The 14,201-nt window shown below is 36.7% G+C and overlaps 2 protein-coding genes across 6 annotated transcripts; both read left to right on the forward strand.

Moving 5' to 3' along the window:
- Positions 1-4,451: 4,451 nt before the first annotated feature.
- LOC125226723 (mediator of DNA damage checkpoint protein 1-like) lies at positions 4,452-9,337 on the forward strand. 3 transcript variants are annotated; one of them, XM_048130803.1, is made up of 5 exons: positions 4,452-4,630; positions 6,208-6,353; positions 7,632-7,815; positions 8,572-8,804; positions 9,209-9,337. In XM_048130803.1, the coding sequence occupies exons 1-5, from the start codon at positions 4,582-4,584 to the stop codon at positions 9,236-9,238; spliced, it is 642 nt and encodes a 213-aa protein (XP_047986760.1). In that variant the 5' UTR covers positions 4,452-4,581; the 3' UTR covers positions 9,239-9,337. The 3 variants fall into 3 exon arrangements, with proteins under 3 accessions (XP_047986760.1, XP_047986761.1, XP_047986762.1); XM_048130804.1 differs by having other exon boundaries at positions 8,575-8,804; XM_048130805.1 differs by having other exon boundaries at positions 7,641-7,815.
- Positions 9,338-11,128: 1,791 nt separating this feature from the next.
- On the forward strand, positions 11,129-14,140 carry LOC125226725. 3 transcript variants are annotated; one of them, XM_048130807.1, is made up of 5 exons: positions 11,129-11,282; positions 11,912-12,088; positions 12,793-12,912; positions 13,177-13,560; positions 13,928-14,140. In XM_048130807.1, the coding sequence occupies exons 2-5, from the start codon at positions 12,019-12,021 to the stop codon at positions 14,068-14,070; spliced, it is 717 nt and encodes a 238-aa protein (XP_047986764.1). In that variant the 5' UTR covers positions 11,129-11,282; positions 11,912-12,018; the 3' UTR covers positions 14,071-14,140. The 3 variants fall into 3 exon arrangements, with proteins under 3 accessions (XP_047986764.1, XP_047986766.1, XP_047986765.1); XM_048130809.1 differs by having other exon boundaries at positions 12,823-12,912; XM_048130808.1 differs by having other exon boundaries at positions 11,912-11,989; positions 12,823-12,912.
- Positions 14,141-14,201: the final 61 nt, after the last annotated feature.

Below are 14,201 nucleotides of genomic sequence, written 5' to 3' on the forward strand. Positions count from 1 at the left end.
GAGCTGTACCGTTTCGTTATTCAAAAGAGGCCCTGCATGTAAGAACGTGAGGCGGTAATATTTGAATATCATGATGTATAATTGATGACACATGAAACTGAGCAACTCCGGACTTGCAAGAATATGATTATGGATGGAGTTGATCGGTGCTCCCGCCACACGATTGGGATTGCATACGTGAATTATATAGCCATCTGTCGGCGGTTCATACAACTCGACGGATTGCTCGTCAGGATCAGCTTTTGAACATTGACATTGTATCGTACAACTGTCTCTCGGAACATTTGAATCTAATTCCCTAACCATAAACTGAATATTTGTATTTGAGGGAGTTTTATGTGCGGATATGGATACTTGTGTGTTTATCGTGCTATCTAACATATTTTTGATAGCCTGAGTGGACACTTTCACTGTTGAATTAAGTTTTGAATACTTATGAATCAGCACTTGTGCATTCGACATGCTAGCGAAGTAAATGTCTTCGAAGAGTGCCCGCTCATCCTCTATATACTCTCCGCTTGTGAATTCTGACAATATGTCTATGTCTAGCAGCAATGTATCGAACTCATTGTATAAAAGCCCTATTTTGTCAAATCGAAGCTGCAGCTCTGCAAGCTGTAACTCGTTTACTTGCGGTTCAACAGCTAGTTGCGACACAAAATTGTGAAAAACAGTAAGTTTACCTTTAATAAGTCCAAGCTTGTAATTAAGTTTATGAAAATCATGTTCCGATGACATTGTGGCATAATAAAATGCTAAAAAATGAGCCTATAAATATTGGTACAAATTATGACCTTAAATAAAAACTTTGCTCTTAAAAAATCTCCAGGCGCTAAAACTATTTGCTATGCGAATCAAAGGTATGCACTTGTATTACGTAACCTTGTTTACGACTTATTTGCACTGCAGTTAGTTATCAAGATTGTTTTAAGAACGTGTTTGCCTATTGTTTTGAAGTTTTTAATTGAAATTAGCGTAATAAAGTTACAAAATTATTGAATTATTGTTATCGTATTATATAGGAATTATGTGAAAGTGATAGTTTATATTAAAATCTTAAATATTATTACTGTGAACTGGGTCAAGAGGTTATACCTACTAAAATGAATATCTCTAGTGAATAATCCTATCGAAATGCCTAGTGGCTTCTAATCCAAACTATGGCAATGAATTAACTTTCTGCACTGAATGGGAAAGCAATGAATTTGGTATTTGAATAGGTATGACTGAATAATACCTAATGAATATTGCAGCTACACAGAAAATGAAGAAAACAAAGGAATGTGGATAAAAAAAGAAAGGAATGGAACGATCTCACTTTGTTCGTTTTCCCTCCTGTGCTGGCTGCTGCTTGGTTTTGAATGCTGGCTCCCGCTGATCTCCACTGAATACTCCTGGACTGGTCTAGTTGGCGCTGAATTGGCTGGATCCCGCGACTGACTGCTGGTCACGGATGGATGCCCACTGCAATGGGATGCTGCGTGTGCTCGTCGCGACTTTCACCCGTCCTGGATCCTGGCTGATGGGATGGGACTCGATGAGTGGAAGCCCTGGAACCTGCACGCAGCTGAATACGCCCTGCGCCAACCTGGTCGACCCACGGCTTCGATGATGAAGACCCGTTGCATAGGTGGAGCCTGACTCGGTGCCACAGTCCTGTCCTCTCACAATCCAGAGGCTTCGTAAGGACCATGTAAAATCCAAATTGCGTGGATATGGATTCCAAATTGTAAAAAATGTGAATAAATGCGAATTGTAAATAGTGATTTCAAGTATGATTTTATACACTCCAATGAATATTTTAGTTAAAAAATATGCAAGTAGTATTAATGAATAATAGAATTATAAATGAACATTAAATAAAAATTGAATAAATTAAAACTGATGATTTGCAATGCGTAATGTCAACTTGAATACAATATTGAATATTTTAATGAAAGAATATACAAATTGAAATGTCAAAAGTTGCATGATAATGAATTAGAATTAAAATGAATTATTATTATTAAATTTATAAAATTGAAAATTGATTTTTAATTACAAAAATAATTAACTTAGTCTAACGAATACAGGATCAAAAATCAGGGTGATTTTTGAACGGTTTCGTAACAAAAGTAAAGTTGCTCATGTGTAGAGACAAAGGAAATCATTTATATTCTGGCAAAACTTTCCATACCTAATGTCAAACACCAAGGACCAAGAGTCTGCAGTCATGGAGTATGTTATGAAGATACGCAATAAAATTATATATCAGCTTCTATTTTTGGCTTAGGATAATCAATATGATACCACTATGTTGCCAGATGCCAATATGATCAAGAAATATGTAATTTTTAATGTGAAAGTTAACTTTTCCTGTGCTCAGAATTCAGTTGTCAATCTAATAAAGAAACAAGAAAGACAAGACTGTGAGACCACAATGAATGGTTTAAATATTTACGTATTTAGTCTTAATACTTACAACAACTGTAATTTATAACTAGCCGTAGCTTAGAAACTTACAGATTTATTAAATATTTTTGAATGTGGGTAGTTTTACACGTTACAATTGGGACAGACGTGAAAACATAATTTCTTGTTCAGACAGATGTTGTACAGAGTTCGAAACGAGATTATTTTTAATTCCGTATACCTACCGATATACATAATATGTCTTAAATGTTAATTACTATATTACTATCGGCATAACAGCGTAAAAATAATTATGTTTGAGTTAACATTTTCATAAAAGGTGTCATTTTGAATCACCAAATAAAAAACGTGTATTTCAGGAAGGGAAGGTATGTATTGACTACCTAGTACCTACCTTACTTTTTCAATAGTTATAATATTGAAACTCATTTGTAAGTAAACTAAACGAGAAGAATTATGCTCTGGTCTGTAGAAATTATAAATTAGATAAGAATATTGGGGTTTAGGCTAAGGGATGAATATGTTTTGATTGTATACCATAATAACATTTATATACTTAATAGTTTTTTGGATTGTCATGTCTTTTTTAATCTTCTGATGATTGTTTAAGTGTTTTTAATTATTTAGTAGTGTGTTATTTTAATAATTTAAGGTTTTTTCACTTTATAATACGTAATTTAATTTTTGTTCTTGGACACCTTATGACGGCGTTGTCCGTTTTTTAGGACAACCTTTGGAGCCATCACTCAGTGAGATTCCTGGCAATGTCCGTTTTAACGGACGTTCTGAAAATCCTACTTTCAAAATACTTTCATTTATTTTTTCTGAAAAATGGTTCGTTTTGACCCATAACTATACCTAAAAACATGCAAAGAGATACATGGTTACATTACTTCATGTCTTGCCGTGTTAAGGGTTAACGTTATTTTTATGCGTAGGTATTATTTTAGTAGGTAGTTTGGCAAATAGATTATCTAATATCGAATGTGTCAACGTTAAACAAGCTTAACAAATCACTTTGATATGTCACTTACATTATTTGTTTGTAATTTACATTCTTTATGTAGAATGATGTCCTTTACCTCCCGTACTAGTTATAAACTGTATCACGGTGAGGTAAGAATCGTCATCCATTGGCATTTAATAAACAAAATATGATAGTAGGTTGATGTGTTACACTTAAATAATTAAATTACGGCTACTGCCAAAATGCTATTAAAACTAATCTTATTGTTTACCTTTGCAAGTTCATAACTTGTATCGTAATTAAACACTGATGAGTTGATGTTGAGTCATTTGTGCACATTATTCGGTTATATTAAAGTTGAACAGTTTAAACTAAATTACATATTATAAATAATATTGACTATTTTTCCACCTTCGCACAATCACATAGCCGTAGTCGTCAAAACTAAGTCAGAACTGTCAATGCTGCTGTCTAACCATAGACATTTATAAAAAATCACTAAAAAAATCATTGCGCTTTAAAATTAATGAAGTCTGATTCTCTCACTCACTGACTCATTTTGCAATAATTTTGCAAACCCATCTTCATTTGCATCTTTTAGCGTCTCGCGAGCGTAGCGTCGGGCCAACTGTATAGCAAAGCCTGACCCTGCGTCAGCGCGACGTCGACGCAGCGTCTTTTTCCATACAATTGGCCCGACGGTAGATGTGGGCCCTAAAAGTCACTGAACAAACATAATATATCTTCATTTGAGGAATGAGTAGTATAAAATGTTACTTCGTGTCACAGGGAACCGGTGTTATACTCTGACAAACAAATCTGTCTGTCTGTCAAGAACTAAGAAAACTATAGGTATCCTTTTCTCTAACACCCTAAAGAAAAGGATGCATAATTATAGTATTCTTTGTTCTTATTTACTGACAGACTTGTTTAACAGAGTATATTTCAATATTTTAGTGTAACCTCCTTCCTGCGAAATAGAAAATAAAATTTAGGTACTGCACTCAATAAAAAAAAAGTTGCAAAGTTTTATGTCATAAAGACAAACCGTTCGAAAATATTTTGACAATTATTCAACAAAATCCACAATGTCTGCAATTCCACAATAAAAATATGATTCAATAGACCAAAAACCATCTTACCTCAAAAACTGTTTAATATTTGGGCCTTCAGTACCATATAGCTACTTACCAAATTCAATCATGAGTAGGAGAAATAATAAAAAACTGAACTTGAAAGGAAAAAGCTTATGTGAGTATAAATAAATATATTACTAGCTTTTGTCCGCGGCTTCGCTCGCGTTAGAAAGAGACAAAAAGTAGCCTATGTCACTCTCCATCCCTTCAACTATCTTCAATTAAAAAATCACGACAATTCGTCGCTCCGTTTTGCCGTGAAGGACGGACAAACAAACAGACACACACACTTTCCCATTTATAATATTAGTATGGATTAGTATGGATTACTAGCTTTTGCCCGCGGCTTCGCTCGCGTTACTTTTGAAAATTGCGCATTGCTCCATACAAACTTCCACCCATGACCCACCATTTTAGGGAAGTGGGGGGTTAGAAAGAGATAAAATTTTACCTATGTCCCTCTCCATTCCTTCCACTATTTCCACTTAAAAAAATCACGTCAATTTGTCGCTCTGTTTTGCCGTGAAAGACGGACTAACAAACAGACACAAACTTTCCCATTTAAAATATTAAGTATGGATTATGAATAATTCCCGAAAAGGTTGTACATGTGGATCACGTCTCCGATTTTTATAAAAATTGGTAAGCTGATAGAGTCCATGATGCTAAGCAAGATCCACTATTAGGTTTCCAAAATGTTCTAGGTAGTTTGTATGAAACCTTTTTTTGTTTCCAGATTTCTATACATTTTTGGTAACAAAAAAGGAAAATTTCATACAAACTACCTGGGAAACCACTAGGTTTCCCTAATGTTCCATTTTGAGCAAAATCCACTAGGATCTTGCTCAAAATCATGGACTCTATCAGGCTACCAATTTTTATCAAAATCGGAGACGTGATCCACATGTACAAACTTTTCAAGAATCGCTAAAATAGTATTTAGAGAATATTCCATCAATTATTTATCTACATAGAGTAATAGGCTAGTTTCCTATACTTAAAATAAAATATTTTATGCAGTGCATGAAATAAAGCACCACCTAATTAGAAGAAAAATGTGGACAGCAATCATGTTTAAACATAATTTATATTTAATAAGTCAAAGAGAAAGATAATTATAAAGTAAATGAATTGACCGTGACGTCACTCCTCAGTATTTTATAGTAATTCCATATTAGCAAATCGTTTTGACAGTTCTTAAAAAGAAGCTGATTTGACTACTAGGAAACTAGCCTATTGGAATACGTAAACAGCAGGATACTTTTAAAAATATTTTTAGAAACAGAAGCAAACGATCGATAAATAAAATTGTACTTAGGCATCCGTGTTCAATGTTGCTGCACAGCCCTTATGGGTACGTATAATGAGTAACGACGCCAAGGGAAAGCAACCCGGATTTAAAACCTCTGGAGTTACAGGGGTCCAAAGGCTACTGTAACTGCGTACTATGAGGCACGCCATTTACATGGTTTGAAGTTTGAATTGCCCCAGTTTTGAAGGGGTCCCAATATTATTTATTCTGTCATTCCTGTTCCTTTAATTATTTATTTGAAGCGTTGGAACTCTTACATCCATTATTAAAAAATGGTCTACCTCAAACACTCTTGTTTTTGGTAACTTTGATGACAGAGCAATGAGAGAGAGTTTCAAATTCTAATTAATTTAATGTTAAAATTGTTTATAAAATTACAGTGGTGGCTCCAGAACACGGGCTTCTCAATGAAACGGACTCTGACAACTCTGTTATGTCCAACGACCAAGTCTTCAAGAGCCAGACTTTGGTGATGGATATGCACGGAACGCAGCGGGATGAACTGCCTGACAATCCGCTTCCTGAGGTAAGGGCTGCCATACTAATCTATATTAGGATGTTATAGAACTTTGGTTCTTTGCCAGAATTGCTAAATGACCCCTAAGGCTCTCCTCAAACAAATCGACACGGAATCTGCTTTCGCCGACCAAAACTCGCTCGTTGGCAAGAACACGCGTACGGATGCGTTCAGCGACGATGACGCGTAACGGCTCAAGCTGGACTTCCGAGCAAAGCGGCTCCGGCGTCACTAACGCAGCGACACTGACGCGGCGACAGAACCTTAATAAAGTTCATCATCCTAGATTGCTTCATGTCTTCTATATGCCTGGACCTGAATTCTATGGAAAAACAATGGCGACTGTCGCCAGAGTCGCGTCGCTCGGAAGCGAACCTGCGTATGTTACCGCTGCGACACTGAAGCAGCGGCTCTGACGCTGCGGCCATTGCGATAGAGCCGCTTTGCTCGGAAGTCCACCTTCAGCCACGACATTGGTCTAAGCGCGACAGCGGTGAGCGGCGGCCATACATTGGAGCGAGACACAGCGATGGGACTTTTCATTCGCACGTATGGCTGCGGCTCACCGCTGTCGCGCTTAGACCAATGTCGTGACTGGGCCGTAAGCGTCTTCATACCAACAAGCGTTTTTTTTTTTATTGGTCAGCTAGAGCCGTTTCTGCGTCGATATATTTGGGGAAAACCTTACCCACTTGTATTTAAGGCTCAGTGTAAGTAATGAATGAAATCCATACTAATATTGTAAATGGGAAAGTGTGTGTGTCTGTTTGTTTGTCCGTCTTTCACGGCAAAACGGAGCGACGTATTGACGTGATTTTTTCAATGGAGATAGTCGAAGGGATGAGTGACATAGGCTACTTTTTGTCTCTTTTTAACCCCCCCCCCTCCACTTTTCTAAAATGGGTGGGCGGAGGGTGGAAATTTGTATGGAGCATTCCGCAATTTTCGAATTTAACGCGAGCGAAGCCGCGGGCAAAAGCTATATTCTGTCAAACAAGTCTGTCAGTAAATAAGAACTAAGAAAACTATAGGTAACCTTTTCTCTAGCACCCTAAAGAAAAGGATGCATATAGTTTTCTTTGTTCTTATTTACTGACAGACTTGGTTGAAAGCTAGTAACTAATAAAAGAGCACCATCAATTTTGATACTTTTTTTGCCTACGTTAACTTAAGGCAGAGAAACTTAATTAGTTTCATGTGCTCTGCCTACCCCTTTATGGAATTCAGGCATGATTACATGTATATTATATATGCATATGTATGAATGATGATGAGACCATAACTTAGCATGTCCAGGTGAAGACCCGGAAACTTCTAAAGAAGAAGCGGACCAGACCTGATCCAGCTCAACCGGGGCAGGACCCGAGTGCAGGCAGCTTGACCAGCAGTTCAGAAAGCTCCGTCGTGCCACCAGCGCCTGAGAAACAGGAGGAGTTCTTCGATGCCCATGAGAGCTATTACAATATTCAAGGTAAAGTAGGCTAATCTTATTGATGATAATGCGTTTGATTTTGTCCACGTGCTTTGGAAGTGTAGAAATTTGACAGTTTTTCTACGGAAATATGAAATATCTTAACTTCCCCAGCATGTGGACAAGGTGTGAATGAGATCAAAGGTCAGGGTGACAATTCATTTTAATAATATCGTTTGTTATAGTGTGTTTGAGAGTGCCACTTTCGTCTGGAGGTCGCGGGTTCGAACCCCGGGTCGCATCAATGACTTTTTAGAATTTATGCTCGAAATGTCCTTTGATATTTGGCAGTCGCTTTTCGGCGAAGGAAAACATCGTGAGGAAACTAATTTCAATAACGTCTATTTACCCTTCGGATTGGAAGGTCATATGGCGGTCGCTTCCGTAAAAACTAGTAGGCATTAGTCTTGGGATTAGTTGTCTTGGGGTCCAGGCTCCCATGAGCCGTGGCAAATGCCGGGATAACGCAAGGAGGAGGATGATGCTTTGAAGCTACAGAAAACGAACACTTCATTCGCTAGGTGAACGACTGGTGTTCCACTCATTCTGTTAAATCTTATGAAATAAAATTAGTTCCAACTGTTTTTGTTAGCACAACTGTTTGACATTCCTTATGGCTAACTTTATTTGTGACAACCATCGCCACTCCTTTAACCTGCCTTGCCAATAAAGTCTTCATGCTGATTTACTCGCTGCACGCTGTTCCCGAGAGAAAAAAAAAACGATTCTCGGAATAAACATGTTAACCAATTTCAGAAGATCAAGCAAGTACAACGCCCAACGCTTCCATCCCTACCAATCCTCCCCTACCTGTCACCGTTACCTCAAAACAACCAGTGAACCCCGAAGCCCTACGCCTGGCCACGCCACAGAACTCCCCACAGGACAAGCGAGCGCCCGAGACCACTGTAGTAGCAGCGGCCCCGGAGGTTGCTCCGGTCGCTACTACTCAAGACACCGCGACTGGGCAGACTCCTCTCACGAGCGCTGTAAGTGGCGCTTAAGCATATTCGCATGAAACGCTTTGCTTCTTTTTTAACCGCCGCCCATGACAACGTTTCAAAATTTTCAATGTCCCTAAATCGAAAACCATTTCGAGATATACGCTTGTAGATCACATAAATAGTTTTTTTTATTTTTTTTTCCGTATTTTTAGTATAAAAAATCTTAAAAATAGTTTAAAGGGGAAGTGACGTCAAATAGCTGATTTAGAGCTGCCACTATAACAAAAAATCAATGTCATAAATATGATGTATTTATCTATTTAAGTATGTATATCGTCCCTTAGCACCCATAGTACAAGCTTTGCTTAGTTTGGGGCTAAGTTGATCTGTGTAAGGTGTCCCCAATATTTTAATTTTTAAATTTGTTAAAATATGCTTAATTATTACAGAAACCTATACGCCCGAGCAATCCAGAGTAATTCTACGCCAGCTATCGGATACAGGAAACCCATAACTACAGATAAAATGACCACCGTTTAAATTTGACACAAAAAATATCACAATAAAAATTGAAACAGAAGTTTTTGGTTTTATTTCAACACGATGGTGATTGAGGTGAGGATTAGGGAGTCCAATAAAATGCCGTGATCGCAAAGAGCGGAAGCGAGCGAATATCCATACTAATATTATAAATGGGAAAGTGTGTGTCTGTTTGTTTGTCCTTCTTTCACGGCAAAACGGAGCGACGAATTGACGTGATTTTTAGATGGAGATAGTTGAAGGGACGGAGAGTGACATAGGCTACTTTGTCTCTTTATAACGCGAGCGAAGTCGCGGAAAAATCTAGTCTTTTATATGTTCATATCGTGAGGAAACTGGACTAATCCCAATAGAACCGAGCCTACCCTTTGTAGAGCTACTTATTATCCTTCTAATTTTAGAGCTCGACAAAAATAAAAACCGGCCAAGAGCGTGTCGGGCCACGCTCAGTGTAGGGTTCCGTAGTTTTCCGTATTTTTCTCAAAAACTACTGAACCTATCAAGTTCAAAACAATTTTCCTAGAAAGTTTTTATAAAGTTCTACTTTTGTGATTTTTTTCAAATTTTTTAAACATATGGTTCAAAAGTTAGAGGGGGGACGCACTTTTTTTCCTTTAGGAGCGATTATTTCCTAAAATATTGATATTATCAAAAAACGATATTAGTAAACCCTTATTCGTTTTTGAATACCTATCCAACAATATATCACACGTTGGGCTTGGAATGAAAAAAAAAATCAGCCCCCACTTTACATGTAGGGGGATACCCTAATAAAACATTTTTTTCCATTTTTTATTTTTGCACTTTGTTGGCGTGATTGATATACATATTGGTACCAAATTTCAGCTTTCTAGTGCTTACGGTTACTGAGATTATCCGCGGACGGACGGACGGACGGACGGACAGACAGACATGGCGAAACTATAAGGGTTCCTAGTTGACTACGGAACCCTAAAAAGGTAATCACGGTCTATATCCCGGTCAATATAAGTCTAATGAAAATAACCGTGAATCATTCAAATAGTATTTTATACAATCGTGATATAATACAAAGCTTTTCAGTCGAGTACCATGTTTAGGCCATGAAGCTTGCTGAGTGGCCTAATAGTACGGTACGAGAGTGAAAAGCTTAATTATATCACTATTGTATACAATATTTTTTCTACAAGTCATCATCTTCATCATCAAAGGACGGAAATATCATCATTCATGCAAGTTAAAATTAATGTTAATAGAGTCGTTCACCGTTGTATCAACATCGAATTACCTAGCAACCAATTGTTTGTAATAACCGTCTCTGATTGGCCGATAACGCGACAGATAAAAAAATGTGTTTCAGATGCAGGAAAATTTGCCAGGTATCGCAAATTAGTATAGAAATTGTATGAAGTTCTATTTTTGAAATTATTACAGTTAACTAAAGTCAACTATAATGAGCTTATTATAATTGAGTCGGAACTGCCATAGAGTATCCAACACTGAAAAGTTAGCACTTATAGTTTAGTCTGTGGTGCCCTAATTGACAGATTACAGTCGACAAGTAGAAAAAATAACGTAGGGTGCCGCCAGAAGCAGTTCAGGGCCCAAGCTGCCGGTGGTTAGGTCTGCAGAGAGTTGGAACCATTGGACTATCCGCATTGTTTCCAAGATCTTCCAATATCACATGCGTTGACGCCTTTTTCTACTAGAAATTTCGCCGTGTCGGAGTATAATTAACCTTTGTGAGGAACCGTTAATTGTGCGAAAAGAGATTGTATTTATTAATTTCAATTTATGGTAAGTCTGTGGTTGTCAAGTCACTGTCAATTTCTTGTCACTGACTTGTAAATTTTAGTGTATTTTATTATTTATGTTTTTTTATTATTTCGATTAGCTTTTTTACAGCTTACTTTAAAAAAGTGAATAGTTTCAATTTAGTCTTATAAGGTATAGGACTATAATGTCAACTAAACCATTCCGCTGGTTTAGTATCCAAATACAAAGGTATGTTGTCTGTTTGTATATGTATACATGCCGATGTATAATATGAAATATGAAAAAAATATGACTATTTCGCAGTTTGCTATTTTGCAGACATTAGATTTTTTTTTATGACAGAAATACAAGTTTTTTCAAAGTAGTGACGATATGCCTACAGACAAAGCCAAAACTACTCAATTTTAAAAGCTACCTAATCCTATTAAGAACAATAAAGCAAAGTTGCTTTGAAAGTCTAATTCATTTTTGACCAAAAAAATATATTTAATGCCACGGTCGCGCTTTTATCAACGCACCTCCCGCCAAAGATACAATCAATCAAAATCAATGAGTTACCTTCTGTGGTGCGATAAAGAATTCACATCGGTCTTTGGAAAGAGACAATTAACGTCACATAAGCGAGAAAGAGACAATTCTCTACGAAGACGAAAAAACGATGTGCAATCAGTATCGCCGGGTACTGTACTAAGGGTTCTTAAAGATCGCAACGCATAAGTGGCTCCTCTGATATTGCTTATAGGTGGCGATCACTGCTTCCTATCAGACGGCTCATCTGCTCGTTAGCTGCTTATATTTAAAAAAAATGAATACTACTACAAAAAAATGATAAGTAAATCTAGTTATTTTTCTTACAGACATGGATAAAAAGGATCGCAAAACCAAAAGGAAAGCGCCAACAAAACCGAGATCTGGTAAAAAGAGGACAAGCGAAGGTTAGAAATTGGTAATATATTTCCAAAACATGTCTGATGTCCCGATTAAGCTTTCCAAGTATACTTATCTGTCTGTCAAGTCTCCAAGTCTTAAGCAAGGTGAAGATAATGCTCATATACAGGTGCCTAGTCACGGTGACAATCGTGCATCGACAAACTTCGGCGAAAAATAAATATGTAAATGGTCAATCCGTGGCAAGAGTAACATGAGTCACAATTTTATGGTATTCCATTTATTTACGATGCAATATCTCTAAATAAGTGTCACTTTCCCGATAGATGCATAGATCCTTTCATCTGCAGCTTTAGTTCAAATAAATAAGTCGTGACTCTCGTTACTTTTACATTCACCCTGAAGCTAACCTTTATCGACTATCGTTAATTGCCGATTCCATATTTTGTGTGTTTCGATTCGAGTTTTCGATCAACGATCGTCACTTATTTGGCTAGGCTCCAAGGTCAGCAACAGAATTAGCTGTCAAATTCCATTCTGGTAATTAGTAATAGCTATCCATGAATAGATGGTCAAGCAAATACTAAAAGAGACAAAAAATTGAAAAATGTAGATCTCACCAGTTTTCATATGGCCTTTTTAGTTACAGTATTTGCTTGACCGTATTAATATCATATTAGGTACTAACTACACTATGTACAACAACCTGTGGCATCATAGTGATATGAAAATGTTGATGCAATACTTACAATCTTAATCACAAATTTTTACATGAAAAGTTTTTTACGAATGCGGATACTTCTATTGCTGACTATCCCTTATCTGAATCAGAAATTATGTTGAAATACAGTTTCGTATATAATTAACTGGCATTTTGTAGGTCCAGCATGTTCGATGTTTCTCGTTGAACTATCAAGAAAATTGGCGCAGAAGAAGAGAGATGAACAAGATGCTCCTATAAATATTGTAGGTGAGAACTAAATGGAGATAACTTTGTTTTTAATCTAAGTAGCGAAGAAACATTTTCTCAGTTTTTAAACAGAAATATTATGAAATCGTTTAAAATGGAAATTGGAAAGTGTTTTTGCCCGAATTCCTTTTGTCAGTGACTGTTCTTTTACAAAACACTAACCACAATGATTTCATGCAGTTTCCAATATAATTTGCAATCGGGTTTGCAACATTTATGTTATATTTTCCCTGAAGCAACCTTCATCCAAACTATTATTTACAGGTAGTATTCTCAACAGCCTAACCAACGCTTTGCCTGTCACAGTGAGCAAAGGCTCACCAGTCAGAAATCAGTCTCCTGTGAAAATCGAGACTTTGCAATCCATCGCCCCAGAACTGCAACCGAACAATGTCCTAGAAGTAGAAATAGCATCTAAAGACCCAGAACTCACCAACATCGATGTAGGAAGAGAAGTGAAGAAAAAATTCAAAATGCCTAAAATGCCAGTGATTAGTAGCGATGTGTTTAAGCAGAAGATACATGTGACAACGGAAGATGTGGCAGTTAACACCAGTAGTACCCATGACATGGCGTCCAGTTTAGCAAAATATGTGGACACTTTGAAGAAAATATCACTTATTGCTGAGGAGTTTAATCAAAAGACAGGTAAAAAGTGGTTTTAATGTTTCTCTTTTTTCGGTTCCAGCATTATAATGAGGATTTGTGACCACCTTGGCTTAGCAGCTCCTGTTATTTGTCTCTATCAGTCTGGATCTCCCGAAGCCTTCAACCTGGCGCGAACTTATTTATAATTTATGATAATTATGATAAATACAAGTTAGATCGAATTTAGATCTTGTGCTTTTTATAGTGATATATTCTTGATAAGATGTATAGTGGAAATGCGAGTTGTCGTTTTAAAAGGCTTATATTTTTTCTATGTGTTCTCTTCAAATTTTCTGGAATTAAGAACCTTTTCAATCATATTTTATTAAAAACGCCAATCAACTAATTAAACTTTATTTTCATTTAGCTAAAAACCTGAAAGAAATAGTGGACAGCGTACAAGAAGATCTACAAGTAAAGCTGGAAGAACTAGTTCACGAACAAAAAGTTCCTAAAGTGGACCAACCCATGCAGGTCGTTCAAGAAGATATTCAAACCGAAATTTCTTAAAAATAACTTTGACATGTAACATTTTATGTCAAAATTTTATGTCAACATGTGAAACATTAAAAATTCCAACGTAAAAAAATTGTTTTATTTCATTATTATAAAATGAAATAGATCAAAAAAAAATACAAAAA

Source organism: Leguminivora glycinivorella, chromosome 5, assembly GCF_023078275.1.
Source record: "Leguminivora glycinivorella isolate SPB_JAAS2020 chromosome 5, LegGlyc_1.1, whole genome shotgun sequence".
Taxonomy (NCBI): Eukaryota; Metazoa; Arthropoda; class Insecta; order Lepidoptera; family Tortricidae; genus Leguminivora; species Leguminivora glycinivorella.

Coding starts and splice junctions, on each gene's coding strand:
- LOC125226723 (XM_048130803.1), top strand. CDS start 4,582: ATGAGTAGGAGAAATAATAAAAAACTGAACTTGAAAGGAAAAAGCTTA. Junction 4,631..6,207: donor CTTGAAAGGAAAAAGCTTAT/GTGAGTATAAAT, acceptor ATAAAATTACAG/TGGTGGCTCCAGAACACGGG. Junction 6,354..7,631: donor CTGACAATCCGCTTCCTGAG/GTAAGGGCTGCC, acceptor ACCATAACTTAG/CATGTCCAGGTGAAGACCCG.
- LOC125226725 (XM_048130807.1), top strand. CDS start 12,019: ATGTCTGATGTCCCGATTAAGCTTTCCAAGTATACTTATCTGTCTGTC. Junction 12,089..12,792: donor GTCTCCAAGTCTTAAGCAAG/GTGAAGATAATG, acceptor GTTGAAATACAG/TTTCGTATATAATTAACTGG. Junction 13,561..13,927: donor GGAGTTTAATCAAAAGACAG/GTAAAAAGTGGT, acceptor ATTTTCATTTAG/CTAAAAACCTGAAAGAAATA.